This window comes from Heterocephalus glaber, unplaced genomic scaffold, assembly GCF_053883595.1.
Source record: "Heterocephalus glaber isolate CG9 unplaced genomic scaffold, H.glaber_assembly_v1.0 deba00001571, whole genome shotgun sequence".
Lineage (NCBI taxonomy): Eukaryota > Metazoa > Chordata > Mammalia > Rodentia > Bathyergidae > Heterocephalus > Heterocephalus glaber.
The window spans coordinates 3,578,929-3,597,475 of NW_028258356.1; the positions used below are offsets into that span (position 1 = coordinate 3,578,929).

The window sequence follows — 18,547 nt, forward strand, 5'->3', positions numbered from 1 at the left end:
TAACCATCAGTAGTTTTTTTTATAGTTTCCATTGATTAGTGAGGTGCCATAGAATAAACCACTTCAAATTCATTAATGATCAGTTTAGGAAAAAATTGGGTTTGAATTTTTATTTTAACAAATACAATATTTGAGTTCTTACTATGTTTTAGGCACAGTTTTTCTTGGTTTTGAAGATATAAAGATTAATGAAGTAACAAGGAACTTTTAGAAAGGAGGACAAGTGAGCTAAACACTTGACAATAAAAAGTGAAGGGACAGTTTTCTTATGAAAATAATGAGTTATTTAATGACAGTTTTTGTTAAATTTGAATGAGCAAGCAGTTTGGGCTTCAGAAATGACTATAGTACTTAATAGTAGGAAAGTATTTTGTTATTTTCCAGGATAGCAATACTTAATAGTAGAAAAGCCTTTTGGTGTTTTCTAGGGTCACACTGTCCCAAGAATAAATTATTTCTTATTGTGTGGTTAATGTAAGAAAAAATAAAATGTCAGCTAATATTTAAATACCATGAGCTTTTAAATTTAGCTATCAAATATTTTGTTTGACACTCCCTGATAGTCTTGAGGTTAGAGTTCTGCACTTTCTCTCAAATATTTTGTCTTAGACTAGTTTAGTGCATACTTCAAGAAATATTTGTTTACTTTTGTGAAGGCAGGACTGCTAGACAGAAGAAAGCTGATGTGGGCCATTCACCACTGGAAAGTAAGCACTGCATATATTTCTGATGTATGCAGATTGAATGAAGCCTGCAAATCATTTATTTATCTGCAAATCAATTAGTAGCATTAACTTGCCATTTATTATGCTGTTTTTAACCAAATGAAAAGGTTGGGTTAGAAAATTTAAGCTTTTCTTCTAAGAAAACAAATTTCAAGATAATCTTAGAACACTCTTTTAGTTCTGATTTCCCCTCTTTTAAGAAGCTTTGCTTTTTTTGCCTGTTGTGTGGGGTATTTTTACTCTTTATTTGAATTAATAAGGCTAATATTTTTCTTCCTACTTCATAGAAAATTAAAAAGGATCCTTACACGGCAACTATGGTAGGATTTTCCAAAGTTACAAACTACATTTTTGATAGTTTAAGAGGCAGTGATCCTTCTGCACATCAACGACCACCTTCAGAAATGGCAGATTTTCTTAGTGATGCCATTCCAGGTCTAAAGATAAATCAACAAGAAGAACCAGGATTTGAAGTCATCACAAGAGTGAGTGGAGATTTATCTTAATATAGCTCTTATATTTTAATTGGATTATGTACACTGAATGCCAAAGAAATAGAAACTCAATTTTGGTAATACCTAGCTCTTTCCTGTAACCTGTTCTTACAGCTTTTTTTTGCTGACTAATATATTTGACAATGAATACTTAACCTGCTGCCAAATTCTTTACTTGGTCTCTATCTTTACTTATCTCTTAATGTTGTATCCCTTTGATTTCCTTTTGATAATGAACTATTTCATTGAGTACAGAGGAGTGAACAAATAATGAACTTTGCATATTTCCTTAGTTTTATTCCTTGTTTGTCTGTTTTCTCAAGTATCAGATACAGTACTCCTTTAGGATTTTGTTCTCATGTGAATCTTTCATTTTTTAAGTAAGATGCCATTTCCTCCTGAATTATGGCAAATCTTTATATACACTCAAGACTTATCAGTTTGCTGCAATTCTAGGCTTGTTCATAGTTAGAAAGTTATAAATATGTAAATGGTAATACTTAAGGGTTTCTGTCTTTTTTTTGGGGGGGGGAACCGGGGATCAAACTCGGGACCTTCTGCTTGCAAGGCAGGCAAGGGTTTTCTATCTTGCATATGGTATTTTTAAATTACTAATTTCTATCAATTCAATAAAAAACTTTAGAAATTAACAAGTGGAGCTAATAAGTCATGAATCACTTGAGAATTACAACTTCAGTTTGGAAGAAAAGCTACTTATGATTAATGTAATAATTAGGTATTTTCTCTATTTTAAATAATAAATCATTTGGCCAGAAGGGTCTCAGAATTTACATGTTGAATGTTGTATATTTATATAATTGAAACCCCAAAGAGCAAAGAATTAACAGCCCCCTTCTCCCTTGAAAGATGGGTCTCGCCATTTAGCTCTGGCTGGCCTAGAACTTACTCTGTAGCCCATGCTGGCCTCAAACTTTCCATCTTCCTGCCTCAGCCCCCTGAATACCTTTTTTTCTTAAATGAAAAATGTTTTTAGTCTATGGGAATTCCTCCCTCAAAATTTATAGCCCAGGTATTTGTGTGTTTAGTAGAAAGGAAGGAAATGTAATTCTGACAGTTCATAAACTAAACACCGGAAAATAAGGAAAAATATTAGAAGCGCTGGAACTAATATCTGAAAAACAGTGTTGCAGGTTTAGTTTTTATACATCTTGATTTCATGTTACTCACTGGTTAAAGAAGTGCTTTTATTGCTAATCTTATTTTAGATTGATTTGGGAGAACGACCCGTTGTTCAGCGGAGAGAGCCCGTATCATTGGAAGAATGGACTAAGAACATTGATCCTGAAGGGAGAATTTTAAATGTAGATAATATGAAGCAGATGATATTTAGAGGGGTAATTTAAATATTCTACCACTGATTGTATTATAAACTGTGCTAGTGTTAAGGATTTTTTCTTTAAAGAGGGGGAATAAACTTCTTTATTTCTTTTATGAATGATGCCTTAAAATTTCTGCATTCATTTGGACTGGGTGAGGTGCTTACAGTGTCCTTGGGGGTCAGGTATGGGGATACTCTTGACCCTAGGGGAAACTATTCTTCCTTACTGTAGCTTATCTGGGTCATGTGAAAGAGGCATGTGCCCCAGTGGCATTTGCCTTATCCAGTAAGGTTGGGCTAGGACTCATCAGTCTTGCTGTCCACTATACAGCCTATTATATATTCTGTGTTGTTTAAGCTTTCTGGTAGCTGTTTACACTTTCGGATTCTAGAAGTGAAAAATAAGGTACCATTCACTGAGTTGAGCTATTAATATATATAAAGCTACCTCTTAAACATTAATTTCCCCATTTGCTTCTATGCAAGTTTTGTGAACTTACAGTATTGCATTCTTCTAATATATTTAATGTGCATGTTTTCTTCAGGGTCTTAGTCATTCATTGCGAAAGCAAGCATGGAAATTTCTGCTGGGTTACTTTCCTTGGGACAGTACTAAGGAGGAAAGAACTCAATTACAGAAGCAAAAAACGTAAGTAATGGTCTATGCATGTGTTCATCAAATTCAAGTAACTCAACCTTACAAATTAATAGAGGGTTTCTAGATGAGGATTTTTAATAATTGGGCAATGGGAAAATAATTTTATTTTCATTGTTTTAATTTAAAAATTATGAGTACTGTAATTTCAAACCAGAAACATTAGAAGGAACTCATTGTAGTTATGTCGGAGAATAGGTAAAAAGATGGTAGAAATTTCTAGTCCTCTTGTGCCAGTTTTGAACAGACCTTTCATTTACTTAATAATTATTTAGGCATAACATTTAAAAATGTTTTGTCTCAGTTTATTTCTACAATTTATTGTGAAACAAAGCCAGCTCATTGAAGTATATTTGCTCTATAAGGTAGTTTCCTTTGAATTATTTACTGATCATTCTTTTTTTGAAACTTTCTATTTTTAAGTTATTTCTTGTACTTGAAACAATATCACCTTTCCAAGTATACTTGTTCCTAGTCAGTCTAGCCTTTGATTTAAAGCTACTCTCAGTCATTAGGTGTGTATTCAAATTTTCTTGACAGTCCAATTCTTCTAAGATATTTTTATATTAATAAGTTTCTGGAGTAAACTTGCTAGAAACTCTTATGTCACATTTTTAAACAAAAATCATTTAGATTTGTACTTAAAATTATTCAGAAATTTTAGTGGTTAAAATATTTAATGACTATAGCATAATTTTAAATATTTTAAGAATTGAGGTGTTTCCTTAAGTGCACATCTACAGTTACTCTAGAAGTTAAGCTAAGTTTATCACATAAATGTTGTGCACGTGTACAAGATTAGTTTTTCTGTTTTCACTTATCGTAACTTAAAACATTTCACTGTAATATTTATAGACTTACAGATACTTTGATATACTGTTTATAGAAAAACCCAGTTAAACAGTGTTAAGAGTAAAATTTTCAAATAGCTTTCTTTAGTATAAAATTGTTTCTATAGTGATGAATACTTCAGGATGAAGCTACAGTGGAAATCTATCAGTGAGGAACAAGAGAAGAGAAATTCAAGATTAAGAGATTATAGGAGTCTTATTGGTAAGTTTTCTTAATTTTGGAAATGCAAGAGAGGTTAACATTGAACTCTTAAGGTTAACACCCTCAAAAATGTAGAGGGGTGTGTTACTACTACCTGACCACCCTCCTGTGAAAGATTAAAAAAGCAGAGATGAATGTCAGTGTGAGGGTTCCAAAGAAAAATCTGAATTCGAAAGTACTTTGGAATGTGTGTTTAATGTTTGTGGTTGTTTCTCTTCCATCAGGCACATTAATTCAGTCATTATATTTATAAGTAGTGATATACTGTATTTAATTTTCACTTCCAAAATGTGAATTAAGAAAGATTGTTTAACTTTATCTGTTTAATTTCATTTTTTAAAAACTTGCATTATTTTCTTCACTATGAAAATGTGTGTTTATTGTAAAAAAAATTAGGAGCTAATATAGAGGTCAACTAATTCAGTATTTGAAGCTCTTTCTTTCCATGTGCCAGATTCTTTTCTCAACAGTGATGATGACTCATCATCTTGATCTGTCTGTGTCCTATTTTCATTCTTTCTAGGAGACTGGGGGAAAACAATCTAGATATTTAAATCTCCACAGTAGAATTTGAATTGAGACATACTTTAATCCAGTTCTTTTCAGTTTTAGCAGATGATAAAATTGGAACCCAGAAAAAATTAGTAAATTGTTTTAAGCCAACTCTCCAGGTACTTCCATAGTCCAGACTTGCTCCTATAACTTGGTTTTAGTTCTTTTTTTTTTTTAAACTTTGTTTGAATTTTTTTTTAACTTGGTTTTAATTCTTAAGTGACCTTTTAACTCTACCATGTCTTCTCCAGTGTAAGTATACATAGTAAGAGTTCTAAAGCATTCTTTTTTTGTAATACTTTTTTTCCAAAAGTATTTTTTGAGAATGATTACCAAAAACTTTGGCGGGGGGTGTCTAACTTTTATTTTAATGAAAGAAAAACTATGGAATAATTGGTAGGCCTTGTGGATCATGTCAAGAAGTTGAACTTTAATATGAGAAACTATTGGAGTATTTTAAGTAAGAATAACGTATTTTTAAATCATATTTGCTGCTATTTGGAAATGGAAGTTATCAAGGTAAGAGTAGGAGCAGGGAGAACAGTTTGTAGGAAGTAGGCTAAGCAAAACTGTTGGTGTAGTGGAGATGTAGCAAGGCAGATGGATTTATGTCATTTGTTTGTTTGTTTTTTGTTTTTGGTACCAGGGATCAAACTCAGGGCCTTGTGCTTGGGAGGCAGGCACCAGAACCACTGAGCTAAATCCCAGGCCTTTCATGTCATATTTTGGTGAAAGAATTGATAAGATTTTCTCATCTATTAAGTATGGGGAAGAATCAAGGATAGGACTCAAGTTTCTTGAGAATTTGGGCATTTAGTAGTGCTAGTTACTCAGATGAGAATGGGCTATAGTGAAATTGAATTAGGGATTAAGTTTATAAACCTGAAGGTGAGATAATACAAATGCATTGTGTAGTAGCTAATTGAGCAGTTTGGTGTGGTCTGGTAGGAGATGTACATTTGGGTTTTACCAATATTCTTGAGATAGGTGTCATCTAGGGAATCAGAGAGATAATTAAGAAGGCCCAGGAATCCCAGTTTTTATTCCACTGATTTTTAACTTTGGGAGCACATTAGAATCACTGGAGTATCTTACAGTCAGTCACATTAGTTACTCAAAGCATTCACATGTTCATACATTTAATATGATATTTACTTAGTGCCTGTTGTGTACCAGGCTCTGCTCTAGGCCCTGGGATTCATCAGTGAACAAAACAGGCAAGATTCTTGCCCTCAAGCAGCTTCCATTCCTGTGGGGAAAAACAAACAGTAAGCAAGATGAGTAAGTAAACATGGAGTATGTCGGCAGTGAGTACTCAATAGAGAAAATGAGAGGTAGAGAGTTTATGTGCAGTGCTGCATTTTTAACTTGGACAGTCATGGAAAGCTTTTACTGAGAAACTGATATTTGAGTAGAAACTTGAAATAGCAAAAAGGTGATTTATACAGATGGAGATGTTAGTAAAAAGCAGTCTAAGAAAAAGGGAACAGCATGTGTCTGAGTTGTTTCCGCTCTGGGACTTTTCTGTGTTTGAGCTATAGCATGAGGGCCAGTATGGCTGAAATAAATTAGGGTAGAGTGCACAAATTAATGAAGCCAAAAGGAAAAATAGTGGAGGATTAAATGCAGTCTGCGTGGAACATTGTGGGTCATTGTAATGACTTCTGGCTTTAACTTTGAGTGAGATTAAAAACCACTAGAGGATTTTCAGAAGAGTGATGTGATCTGACTTGCATTTTAAAAAATCACTTTGGCTGCTGTCGGGAGAATAGTTGTAGGGGAACAAAGGTAGAAAGAGAAAGGCCATTTGAGACTGTGTCTGTCATCCAGATGAGAGATGGTGGTTGCTTGATCGAAAGGGCCAACAGTTGAGTGGGTGAGATTTGAATAGAGACTTGAACCAACAAAGGATATATGTCATGCAACCCTCTGGGTGAAGGCCATTCCCTGCAGAAGGCTCCAGCAAGTTCTAGACTTGTTTCTGCTCAGGATCTCTGCTTGTTGAAGATAATCAAGGAGACCAGTGTGGCTAAAATGGAGTTAGTCAGGGCAGGAAGTGGAATCAGCTGGGTGGGAAATACAAATACTGGTTTAATGTATCCTTGTCAGACAAAGGCAAAGACAAAAGGATGACCCCAAAGTTTTTAAGGTGAGCATCTGGAAAAATTGTGTTGCCGATGTTTACTAAGATGGGAAAAACTATGAGACAAACAAATATGGAGGGCAATATTTGGAATTCAGTTCTGAGCATTAATTTTGAGATGCATCTTGGGTATCCACAAATTAAAATGTAGAATAGGAGTTCGATATAAAGGGCCAGAGTTTAATGGAGTGATCCAGGCCAGAAATAAATTTAGGAGTTAACATCTCTTTGCAGTTTTGCTCTAAACAGAAAAACAGGCTGCCATTAGAGGAAAAAGTTGGATTAAGGGGGTTTTTTTTGGTTTGTTTTTTGTTTTGATGATAAGAGAAACAACAGCATGGTTTAATGCTATAGGAATGACGCAGTAAAGAAGAAAAACTGATTAAATTGGAGAGGGAGACAAAAATTAATAGAGCCACCAGATAGAAATTACTAGAGTCTTTGGGTAGCCAGTAGTGATGGATCTCATGTACAAGAGGGGCAGGTCTTAGCCACAATTGTGGAGCTTATTTGTATGATAGGAAAGAAGGGAGACTACAGAATATAAATTCACATATAGTTAGGTGCTTTGGAGTGTGGGAACCTGTGGGAGTTTTTTAGGTAGTGTCCACTTTTCCCAGAAATAGGATGCAAGATCTTTACTCATGGGCTGGGAGTATGTGGGAGAAGATGGACACTTGAGAAGAGAAGAAATATAAAAAAGTTACATGGATAGGAAGAGTAAGTGGATGTGGGCAACAGTGTGTGCCAGACAGCACTGAGGGCCCTCTGGAGGTCAGTGGTGGTAGGTGTCACATGTGGTCACTCAGCAGGATTGTTTTTTTCTTCAGCTGCCTTTTGCAACATCAAGTTAGATGGCGAGTCACATTTAATTGGGGGTCTTTAAAATTTAAGTACCTATTATCTTTCTGCAAATACTTTATAAAATATTACCTGGAATGTTATTACTACATATCTGTATAAGACGAAAGAGATACGGTAGATCATGGGAATCTGTTACTGTGTTTAAAATACCTACTAAGGCTTGTGTTCTTTATTGGCATTATGACTTACCAACTGTGAAATGTGAGAATGAAACATTAGACATTTGTAAATGAAATTTTATATTTATAATGGCATGATTCTTTGGTATTGCTTTTGCTTGTTTGGGAAATGTTATCTACATTCTATAGATTATATGCTTGCTTTAAAAAACAAATATAGTGTATTTTAACAAAGCTAGAATAGTCTTAACAATTTTTAAAAAATTACTTACATAACCTAATTTCATGCCATCTCCTATTGTAAAATACCTCTATTTTTTCATAAAACATTTTAATTCTAAAATTGTTTAGTAGGGGAAGGGTAACTATTGCTTTTTAACAATTGATGTTAGAGTACGTTAATCATTTTCACTTTATTCCTGTTTAATGAGGGATTCACGTTTGAGGAATGCCTTTTTAGTTGTAAAATCTCTCACTAGAAGATGCGTGTAGTGGGTATTAGTGTTTGTGAATTGAATTGTTGATGCTACATTGAATATACTAATGTTGTTATTTCCATATCTGTTTTTAATGTCATGAAATCTTGGCCAGCAAAGTATGGCAAAATTAAATTGCTTATAATACCTAAATTGAATGATGTATATATGAAAATAGAGAAGTAATTTTTCATAAAGATGATTGTGGAACATGACAAAGCAATTATAAATGAAACATGTCTTTGATTATGCTTGATTGGGTAGTTTTTATTGCTTTTTTGTTTACACTTTTCAAGTATAAACCTACTGTATGCTTTGTTATTACTAATGTGAATTATTACTTAGTGTTGCTTTTAATTCATTGAAAATGTTTCCTACTATGTAATTTAAAGGTTATGGTTAGATTAAAATTGAAAAGTATTTAAAATTTGCCCATGAAGAAGTAGACTGAGTTTTGAAAAATATTCCAAAATGTTACCCACATTTGAAATGGAATTTGATGAATTTTTCTCTCATTAAGCTTGGCAAGAAGTGAAATTAATAGTAAGAAAAATAATTCTGTATTTGTAAGATGTAAACTTTATAAGAACCTTTTTTTGGAAGGGTTTTCAAATATGTGATGATTTCCCTCTTTAGAAAAAGATGTTAACCGAACAGATCGAACAAACAAATTTTATGAAGGCCAAGATAATCCAGGGCTGATTTTGCTTCATGACATTTTGATGACCTATTGTATGTATGATTTTGATTTAGGTAAGTTCTCCTTGAAGTCCTAATTTGAAAAGACTTTTATATGTTTTTTTTAGAATTTAAATTATTAACCTGTTAGAAGTAGACAGTTGCTCTATGGAGTAGGTTTTATAAGGGAAGGTTGTTCTGCAGGGGACTAGAAAACTATAACGCTGTGTCTCCCAAGCAAGGAGCCCTGGGTGTTGCAAAAAACACATAGGCCGCTGTGGGATATTTTAAATGTTGAATTATGGTGACATCTATAGGTTATTGCTCTAACTAGTAGCTGAAATAGTTAAGGATTTTAATGTTAGATCACTACATTCCTTTTGATGAAGTTATATGTTTGCAAAGCTAGATTTTTGGCCGTGATGTATTAAGCAAGTACTGTGTGAAAGTAAATGAACAGGAAATGAAGATGGTGGTATCAAGTTGAATTTCAAGGTTTGAGAGCAGTGTAGTGCCCAAAAGGTGCTAAGTTTATAGGACGTGAATACACGTTCATTATCTATTATCTGAAACACTTTGCTCCAGAAGTACTTAATATTTTGGAGTTTTTTGGACTTTGGAATATTTGCATAGACTTTACATGTTGAACATGTCCTAATCTGAAAATCTGAAATCCACCAAAGTCATGTTGTGTTGGCACTCAAAGTTGTGGACTTCAGAGCATTTCAGATTTTAAATCTTTGGATTAGGGATTCTTAACTTCTTGTACTTGTTAAGTTGGGTTGACCTAACTATTTAATGAAAGGAGCTGTTAGTTATTTCTTTGAGATGAAGGTCAAAATGCCATGAATTAAAGTTTAGAACCATTGTTTGTGCTTTTTCCCTTGTGAAGAAAAATACTGATTCAGTATCATAGATAATAGTGTAGATTATTTTGAAACGGCTTGTAGAACCTACTCTTTTTTTTTTCTTGGTAAGTCTTCCTACCAAAAATGAGTTGTTAGGACTGGTGCTGGAGGTAAAAGTGAGAAATTCTGTAGGGAAGACGCATTAAGGGGAAAAAAACTTAACCAATATCTTAAGGGGCTGGAGAACTTGAATTGCTTGTTTACAGGATCAACAAATTTCCTAAGCATCAGCTTTTAAATAAGTATAAATAATAAAATTTTTGAGTTTAACTGCCATATAAATGGCTTCTAGAGAATAATAGAAATAGTTGTTTTTCAGATTACTTTAGCATAGCTTTGACATTTTCTGGAAAAGATGATTGAATATTCCCTTAACATGTAACCCACATAAGCCTTGAATTATGGGTACATTTTCTTCATTGTTTGTATCTGTGTAAGTTTCTTGGCTTTCTATATGTAAAGGGAAGACGTAAATTTGGTTGAGGAGCTTAAAGTATCAGCCACTTTGGTGATAGTAAGTTGAAAGTCACAAATGTAAAATGTAGCCAGTCCTATATATTACACCTATAGTGAGCTTCAAATTGGATCTTTGAGAGCATGCTGGTAGAGTGCTTTTCAGGTTGCAGAGTGCTGTCATACTTGATTTGATTTTTTGTTTTGATTCTAATAATAGCCCTTTGAAGAAGTGAGTAAGGTTATATTAAAAGAGTGACTCAATATCATACAAGTAATACATAATTGATCTTTATTGGTGGACATTCTTACCTCTGTATCTTTAGCATCCCAATCCATTGCCATTTTTATTTCTGTTATCACTTAAGAAAGAGGACTGTTGTCCTTGGGAACAGGGTCCATTGTTCCATTCTCAAATGGTAATTTTGAGAGAGAATTCACTCATACAGTAGGTGTCATGGCAGGAATATGTCCTGAGAAATGCATCAGCTTGCTGTTTCCCTTTGTCTATACTCACACCATGCTCTTTCTGTTTAGGTACTTCAGTTACCAGAAATATAGTCAAGGTTCCCAATGGTAACTCTGCTTATGAGAAGCTAAGATAGTTTTTATAAAAGCAGTAGACATCTCTTGCCTCTTTTTGTTTTTTTGTTTTGTTTTGTTTTGATTTTTTGAGATAGGAACTCTTATGTAGTTCAGGCTGACCTTGAACTCACTCACTGTGTAGCCCAGGCTGTGTGAACTCACTGTGTAGTGCCAGTCCTGCCTCACCCTTCTGAGTGCTGGGATTATAGGTGTGCAGCACCACGCCCAGCTCTTTTTTCTTAGCAGAGTGACCTGGCTAGAAATTTATTGCATTGTATTGAGTTGCTTGGCCCATAGGTGAGGTATAGATGTATGTGCATTGAATTCAGCCTCACTGGTAATAAGGATGGAGATAACAGTTACCAAAAACATACTGAAAAACTATTAATGAACAGACAACTGCTTCAAGAAGTATCTATGTGAAACTTTTTTTTTACAGCATATGTTTATAATGATGACCCTGAATAGTCAACAAGAGTTTAAATTATACTCAAAACACTGTATGTAAGAAAGCAAAAGAATCAAGAAGCTCAGCCAGTCCTAGCACCTGGAAGGAAGCTCCTCACCTCCATCCCAGGCTCCTAGGGCAGAGAAGTTCAGCTGGTCCCAGCACCTGGAAGGAAGCTCCCCGCCACCATCCCAGGCTCCTAGGTCAGAGAAGGTGAGCCAGTCCCAGCACCTGGAAGGAAGCTCCCCCACTGCCATCCCAAGCTACTAGGGCAGAGAAGCTTAGCCAGTCCCAGCACCTGGAAGGAAGCTCCCCACCTCCACCCCAGGCTCCTAGGGTAGAGAAGCTCAGCCGGTCCCAGCACCTGGAAGGAAGCTCCCTGCCTCCATCTCAGGCTCCTAGGGCAGAGAAGCTCAGCAGGTCCCAACACCCGGAAGGAAGCTCCCCTGCTGCCATCCCAAGCTCCTAGGGCAGAGAAGGTGAGCTGCGTGGGTGCCAGAAGCAGCCCCCCTCCCCATGGAAATGAGAAAACACATAAACAAGCCTCAAAACCAGACTTCCAGATCACCTACAGCAACCCCAAAGGGAAACGAGATGGAACACTCTGATACTAAACCACCTGGACTCTGTGAACTGGCAACAAAAGAGGATCTGGGAAAAATGAAATCAGAAATAATTACTCAGATAACAGCAAGATTTTGCTCATGATGCAAGACATGATTAATAAATCTAGAGAGGACACAGATAAAAAAAATAGAGGATCTGAGGAACATGATGGAATCCCAACATAGGAAACAAATGGAATCCATAAAACAGATACAGATTTCCAAGAGATTAAAAACTCCATTGAAAGTCTGCACAGCAGAATGAACCAATGTGAAGATAGAATTTCACATATAGAAGATAAGATTGCAATTAGTGAGGAGGAAAAGAAAAATTGCCTTAAAATTGTAAGGGAACATGAGAAATCAATCCAGCAGCTGCTAGACGATGCAAAGAAGAATAACATAAGACTGATTGGAGTCAATGAAGAAAGAGGAGAGAGTGCAGATGACATAAAAAAACTGTTCACAGAAGTGATGGCAGAAAACTTCCCAAGGAGGGGAAAAGAACTTGACATACAGATAAATGAGGCATATAGGACTCCAGCTAGCCTTAGTCAAAAAAAATCTACACATAGGCATATAATAGTTAGGATTCCAGAAATCTAACAGAAGAACAAAATTCTACAAGCACTGAGAGAAAAGAAACAAATCACATACAAAGGAAAGCCCATCAGAATCACAGCAGACTTCTCAATGCAAACCCTCAACACAAGAAGAGCTTGGAGTGATGTATTTCAAGCCCTAAAGGAAAACAGCCTCCAACCCAGACGGATGTACCCTGCAAAACTATCTTTCAAAATTGATGGAGAAATAAGATACTTTCATGATAAAGAGCACCTCAGGAACTTCATGAATACCAAACTGGCAGTCCAAAAATTTTTAGACAATACCCTAGGAAAAGACAGTGAAGATCACAACCCCAAGAAACCCAGCAGAATGAATCCATTGGGCGTGACAAATTAAACACAAAGGGGGAGAATCCAACAAAAAGAAAAAGTCATGAACTTCATCTCCCTCATGAGTGTATAATTCAGTCTTATTATTGTACTGATTAGTATTTTTCTGATTCTAGAATTGCACACCATTCCTTGTGCTATACTGGCTATTTATCATCTTCTTATGTCTACATTTTAATTGGGTTGTCTATTAATGAGCTGTAAGAGTTCTTTATATATTCTGGTCATAGGTTGTATGCATTGTAAATATGGTCTGTTTAAGGACTACTTTTCATTTTAATGATGTCATTTAAAGTTCTAAATTTTGATGGAATCTCATTTATCAATTTTTTTCTTTTATACATCATGTCTTTTGTATCCTAGGTAGTTCTTGCCCACCCTGAATTCATAAATATTTTCCCTTATAATTTCTTCTTAAAGTTTCATACTTTTAGGCTTTCTTATTTAGGTTCATAGATCCCTTCAAATTATTTTCATGTATGGAAAAAAAGAGTTGAGGTTAATTTTTTATATACAGATACCAGGTGTTCTAGTGCCATTTGCTGAAAACACTGTCTCTTCCTTGGCTCTTGAATTGAGTTTATATTCTATAAAATGCTAATGTGAAATAGTCTTTCAAAACTCAGTGGACCATATATGTGTGGTTCTATTTCTAGATTCTGTTTTATTCCAATGATCTATATGTCTTTCCTTACACCAACACTGCCTTGATTACTGTAGCTTTAGAAGAAGTCTTAAAATTAGGTACTAAACGTCTTCCAACACTGCTTTTGTTTTTGTTTTTGTTTTAACTTTTCTAAGTCCTTTGTACTCCTACATAACTTTTAAATTTCAATATCCAGTTCTTCATTTATAGCAAGTATACACAGATCTGAATTTTTATATATATCTTGTGTTTTCTAATCCTGCTAAATTCAAGTACAAGTCCTAGGGGTTCCTAGAGATTTCTTTGTATTTTCTCTGTAGATGATCATTTCATCTACATATAAAGATTTTGCTTCTGCCGTGCCAATCCTATCCTAGTGATGTCATTTTATTGCCAGACTATTTTGGTGGGAACTAGGTTTCAAAGTTTAATGGACAGATAAAGACTAAGCATATCTGCCCTTGTTCCCCACCTCAAGGAGAAAACATTGTATCTTCTCCATTCATATAAGGTGTTCTCGCTGGAAGTGTGGAGTACATGTCTTTAATCTGTTGAGAAGTTTCTGTTCTACTTCTAGTCTCCTGACAGCTTTTACCATGAACAGCTGTGGAATTTAGTCCAGTACTTTCTCTCCAACTAGTGACAGGATCATATGGCTTTTTCCTTTCCTCTGTTAAAATGATGACTTTTGGGGGTGGATCTTCCAATGCTGAACCAACATCACCATCCCTATAACAAAACCACTTTCTATATCCTGCCACATCTGACTTCTAATAGTTTGTTTTGTTAAACAAATTTCTATCTATGTTCATACTTTTTTCTTCTATTATCTTTATCCAGTTTTAGGATTAGCATAATGTTGATTTCCTAAAATGAGGGGAGAAGTGTTCCTTTTTTTTTCTGCTTTAATTGTTTGATATAATTTATCAGTTAAAATGTTTATGAGCCTGCTGTTGTCATATAGGTAGGTTTTCAAGCTAGGAATATACTTTCTTTAATAGGTGCTATTCAAATTTTATATTTCCTCCAGAGTTAGTTTCATTAATTTGTCTTCTAAGTTACTTCTTAGAAGTTGTCAAATTTATTTCAAAAAAGATTTTTGTAATATGCTTTCTATATCCTTTTAAATTCTGTAAAATCTGTGGTAATGTCTCCTAGATCTTAATATTGTAATTTAAAAAATGTATAACTGATATTGTGTAAAAGGAAGAAAAAGTCTAAAAGAGCAGGGGAATTGTGAGGGGTAGGGGAAGGGAAAAAAGGGAAAGGAAAAAATATGAGAAGAGGAAAAAAATGGAAACAAGGTCTTTGCAAATAGGTAAGGGTGGAGGGGGTGAAGGGAGGGCAAGGGAAGGGGAAAAAAAAAAAGAACCAAGAGACTCATGTAATGGTACAAGATCCCAATGATGAATGTAACTGTATTTTATACCTAAAATGTACCAATAAAGTTAATGGGGGAAGAAAAAAAAAGCAAAAGATTCTTGATTTTTTTTTTTTTTTTTTGGTACAGGGGATTGAACTCGGGTCCTTGCGCTTGTGCAGCAGGCGGTGAAACCACTGAGCTAAATCCCTGGCCCTTGATTTTTAAAATTTTTAACCCCTACGTTTGTTTTTTAAAATTTAATACCCTAAGGGATAAGCTTCAGTTACCTGGAAAATTGACCTATGTTTAGATTAAAAATTTCTTTTCAGTTTCAGAAGTTGTACAGTAGGACGATATGGAGTTCATTTCTCACATCTTTAGACTGAAACAAATTTGCTATAAAAATAACAAGGAACTACTTTAGAAAATGTAGTAGTACTGATTAAGAAGTGCATCAGTCAGCAATAGTGCAGAGTCTTGAGTGTCACTGAATGCTAATTTAAATACCTTTAATCTTTCTTTAATTAAAAGGAATGTGTACATTAATTCCACCCTCACAACCCATGATATACCCCAAAGAACATCATGTATAAAATAAAATAGATTAAAGGCTGCTAGGAGGTAAAAATTAATTTGACTATTTGCTTCACCTAAGACTTAACAGAAATATGGTAGTGATCTCATGTGGAAGCCGAAGACTTAAAAGATTAAATTAGTTTCTTAGAAATTTTTGTTCATAATAACTTCATAATAAAGTGCTTTTATTCCAGGGGAAAGGTGTTTTGTAAATCTTTTGAATTAGCACACTTAGAAATTTTTCTGTCATAGATCATATGTAGTCAGGGCCAATAGAGTAGTACTGTTTTGCATTTTGTTAAATTCAGATTAGATTTCCTTCATGCTGGTTGGTTTTGACTTTATTATATTATCATTGATTTCACTGTCAGGGCCAGATAGGAAAGTTCCTTGATAGTGGGTTAGTCTTCCTTCCCACCTTCTTGTTCTTAAAAGTGTTCATTATTTTAGGAACCATCTACATAAATTTTTAGAAAAGCTTACATTTAGATAAATCTTGTCACATGCCACTTATTTTAGTTCTTTCTCTAAATTTCTTAGTAATTCTATTGTTTAGCACATCAGCAATTGGCTGTCCTTCATGAGAACTCAGGTATCCTTTTATGCCAGTGGTGGTGAACTGATGACATATGTGTTGTTTTTCTTTTAAGATAAAAGATGTTAATGTGTGAGTTGTTTTTTCTAAATTAAAAATTAAATTTAAAAAAATTAAAATTAAGGGCCAAGGATTTAGCTCAGTGGTTCTGTTGCCTGTCTTGAAAGCACAGTCCCAAGTTCAATCCCTGGTACTAAAAAAAAAAAAAAATTAGAATTAAATTTAAAAATTAAAATAAAAATTGCAGTGTTGCCATTTTGTGATAAATAAGTGGGTTTTCGTTTGCAGCTTGGGCACTCATCTCTAAAAGGTTTACCATCACTGTTTTATTCTAATATGCATAGAGCCATACTTTCCTATAGGGCATAGGGAAGACATAATGAGATTTTGGTAGGATTACATGGAAAGGCATAGCAGTAGATGATAGGGCAGAGGCTTATAGCAAATTTAGCTCCACCTTTATTTATAAGGAGATCCTGAGGTGATCTAAGTGTCTCTCTGTATTACATGTTTGATCTCTTTTCTGAGGAGGTTTTGGTTTATCTGCTTCCTGAGGTCATTTTAAAAGTTCTTCCAAAACCCTCTCCCTTTTATTATATATTCATGGGCTTCAATACAGATAGACTTTGGTGATGAAAAATGTGAGCTTTGAGTTACACACGAAAAACTAATTCAATATGTAGCCCAGGCTGGCCTGGAACTTACGACTATCCTCCTGCCTCAGCCTCCCGAATCCTGGGATTACAGGCATGGGCCACCCTGCCTGGCTATAATTATTAATAAATGTACAAAAGTTAACAAAGTTGAGTGATGTCATATAGGTAAGCAGGCTTAGTATGAGCTTTTGTCTTTAGGATTAATATCTTAAGTCTGAAATTGAATTGTAGAACAAGGAAAGTGAGGGTTTTATAGGATAGAAGTAAAAAACAAGCTTGACATATTTAGATGAAAAGCAAACCCAACAGTTTTGTTTATTTGTAAGTGAGGGGTTTGATTCTTTAACTTTCCAATTTATTTTTTAATCAGGGACTATAATTAGTGACATGGTTGAGAAATTACAATTGCATCAAGAGAAAGTAGTTAAAGTGGTAGCTTTAGTCTTAAAAATATTGATTGAATTAGACCCAGCTGCCAGCATTGGTTGAGTAAAGACTTACAAGACATAGGACATAGCTGTGACTATTATTTAAAAGTGATACAGAGTTGCCAATAGTTTGCTTGCTAATGCAGCTAGGTACTTTTCATTTTTTACTGTACTTGGGTTAGTCATGGTAGTTTGATACTGTTGACCATGCTGATCTTGTAACTTTCTTTTCCTGGTTTTTTGCAACATTCTTCTCCCTTGATTTTTTTTCTTGCCTCCCTGTTCCTTCTCATATCTTCTTTTGAGTCTGTATGCTTGCATTTGCTCAATTGGGTTTTCTTCATTTCTCCTTTTTTGAGGTTTGTTTTTTTTTGGTACCGGTGATTGAACTTGGGACCTTGCGCTTGCGAGACAGGCGCCGGAACCACTGAGCTAAATCCCTAGCCCCATTTCTCTTTTTTTATGATGCTCTTGCACAATATTTTTTTTATATAACCCACTTTTTTTTTCCCCTCGGTACCAGGGATCTAACTCAGGACCTTGGGCTTGCAAGGCAGGCGCGGCACCACTGAACTAAATCCCTGACCCTATATTACCCACTTTTATTAATGATATTTACCCTAAGATGTATTCTGGCAGCTTTATTATCTGCTTGACATCTCAGTTTAAAACAAGTCATCTTTCTCACCTGATTGCTAGAACTTCTCCTTGTTTATTTTCATTGTGGATAACAGTATCTTCCAATTTTTGAATCCAAAGGAAGAGTAATGTTCAGTGAAATGGTGCTAATATACCTGTAAGGACACATAAAGCTTAGGTTTTCAGAGACATGATTATTACTATTTTTCTTCTTAGGATATGTGCAAGGAATGAGTGACTTACTTTCTCCTCTTCTGTATGTGATGGAAAACGAAGTGGATGCCTTTTGGTGTTTTGCCTCTTACATGGACCAAATGGTAAGAACAGGGATTCCTTCCTTTAGTCAAACTAATTTTGTAAATTATAGTTGTATAATTTTATTGTAAAATTTGATTTTTATATTTAACCATAATGGAACTTAAAGATTTATTTCAAGTTCATTTTACTTTTCTTTCTTTTTAATCTTTCAAGAGGCTTGGAAATACTGTTAGTGCTTTTAATGTAAAAGTAGATAATATAGTATATGTCTAAAGAAAAATCAAGATTTAATATCAGTAAGTGCTTATGTTCTTCAGAACAGCCATGAATCAT

At 34.7% G+C, this 18,547-nt stretch overlaps 1 protein-coding gene across 4 annotated transcripts in view; it reads left to right on the top strand.

Annotated features, from left to right (window-relative positions):
• Positions 1-18,547, top strand: part of Tbc1d15 (TBC1 domain family member 15) — a 64,858-nt gene that overhangs the window by 37,314 nt on the left and 8,997 nt on the right. For 3 of the 4 annotated variants that reach the window (XM_004845029.4, XM_087192435.1, XM_087192437.1), the window contains 7 exons: positions 657-707; positions 1,013-1,210; positions 2,446-2,574; positions 3,104-3,207; positions 4,172-4,266; positions 9,057-9,173; positions 18,173-18,273. In XM_004845029.4, coding sequence (XP_004845086.2) covers positions 657-707; positions 1,013-1,210; positions 2,446-2,574; positions 3,104-3,207; positions 4,172-4,266; positions 9,057-9,173; positions 18,173-18,273 — 795 coding nt within the window. The remainder of the gene's footprint in view (positions 1-656; positions 708-1,012; positions 1,211-2,445; positions 2,575-3,103; positions 3,208-4,171; positions 4,267-9,056; positions 9,174-18,172; positions 18,274-18,547) is intronic. The other variant, XM_087192434.1, reaches the window with a different exon arrangement.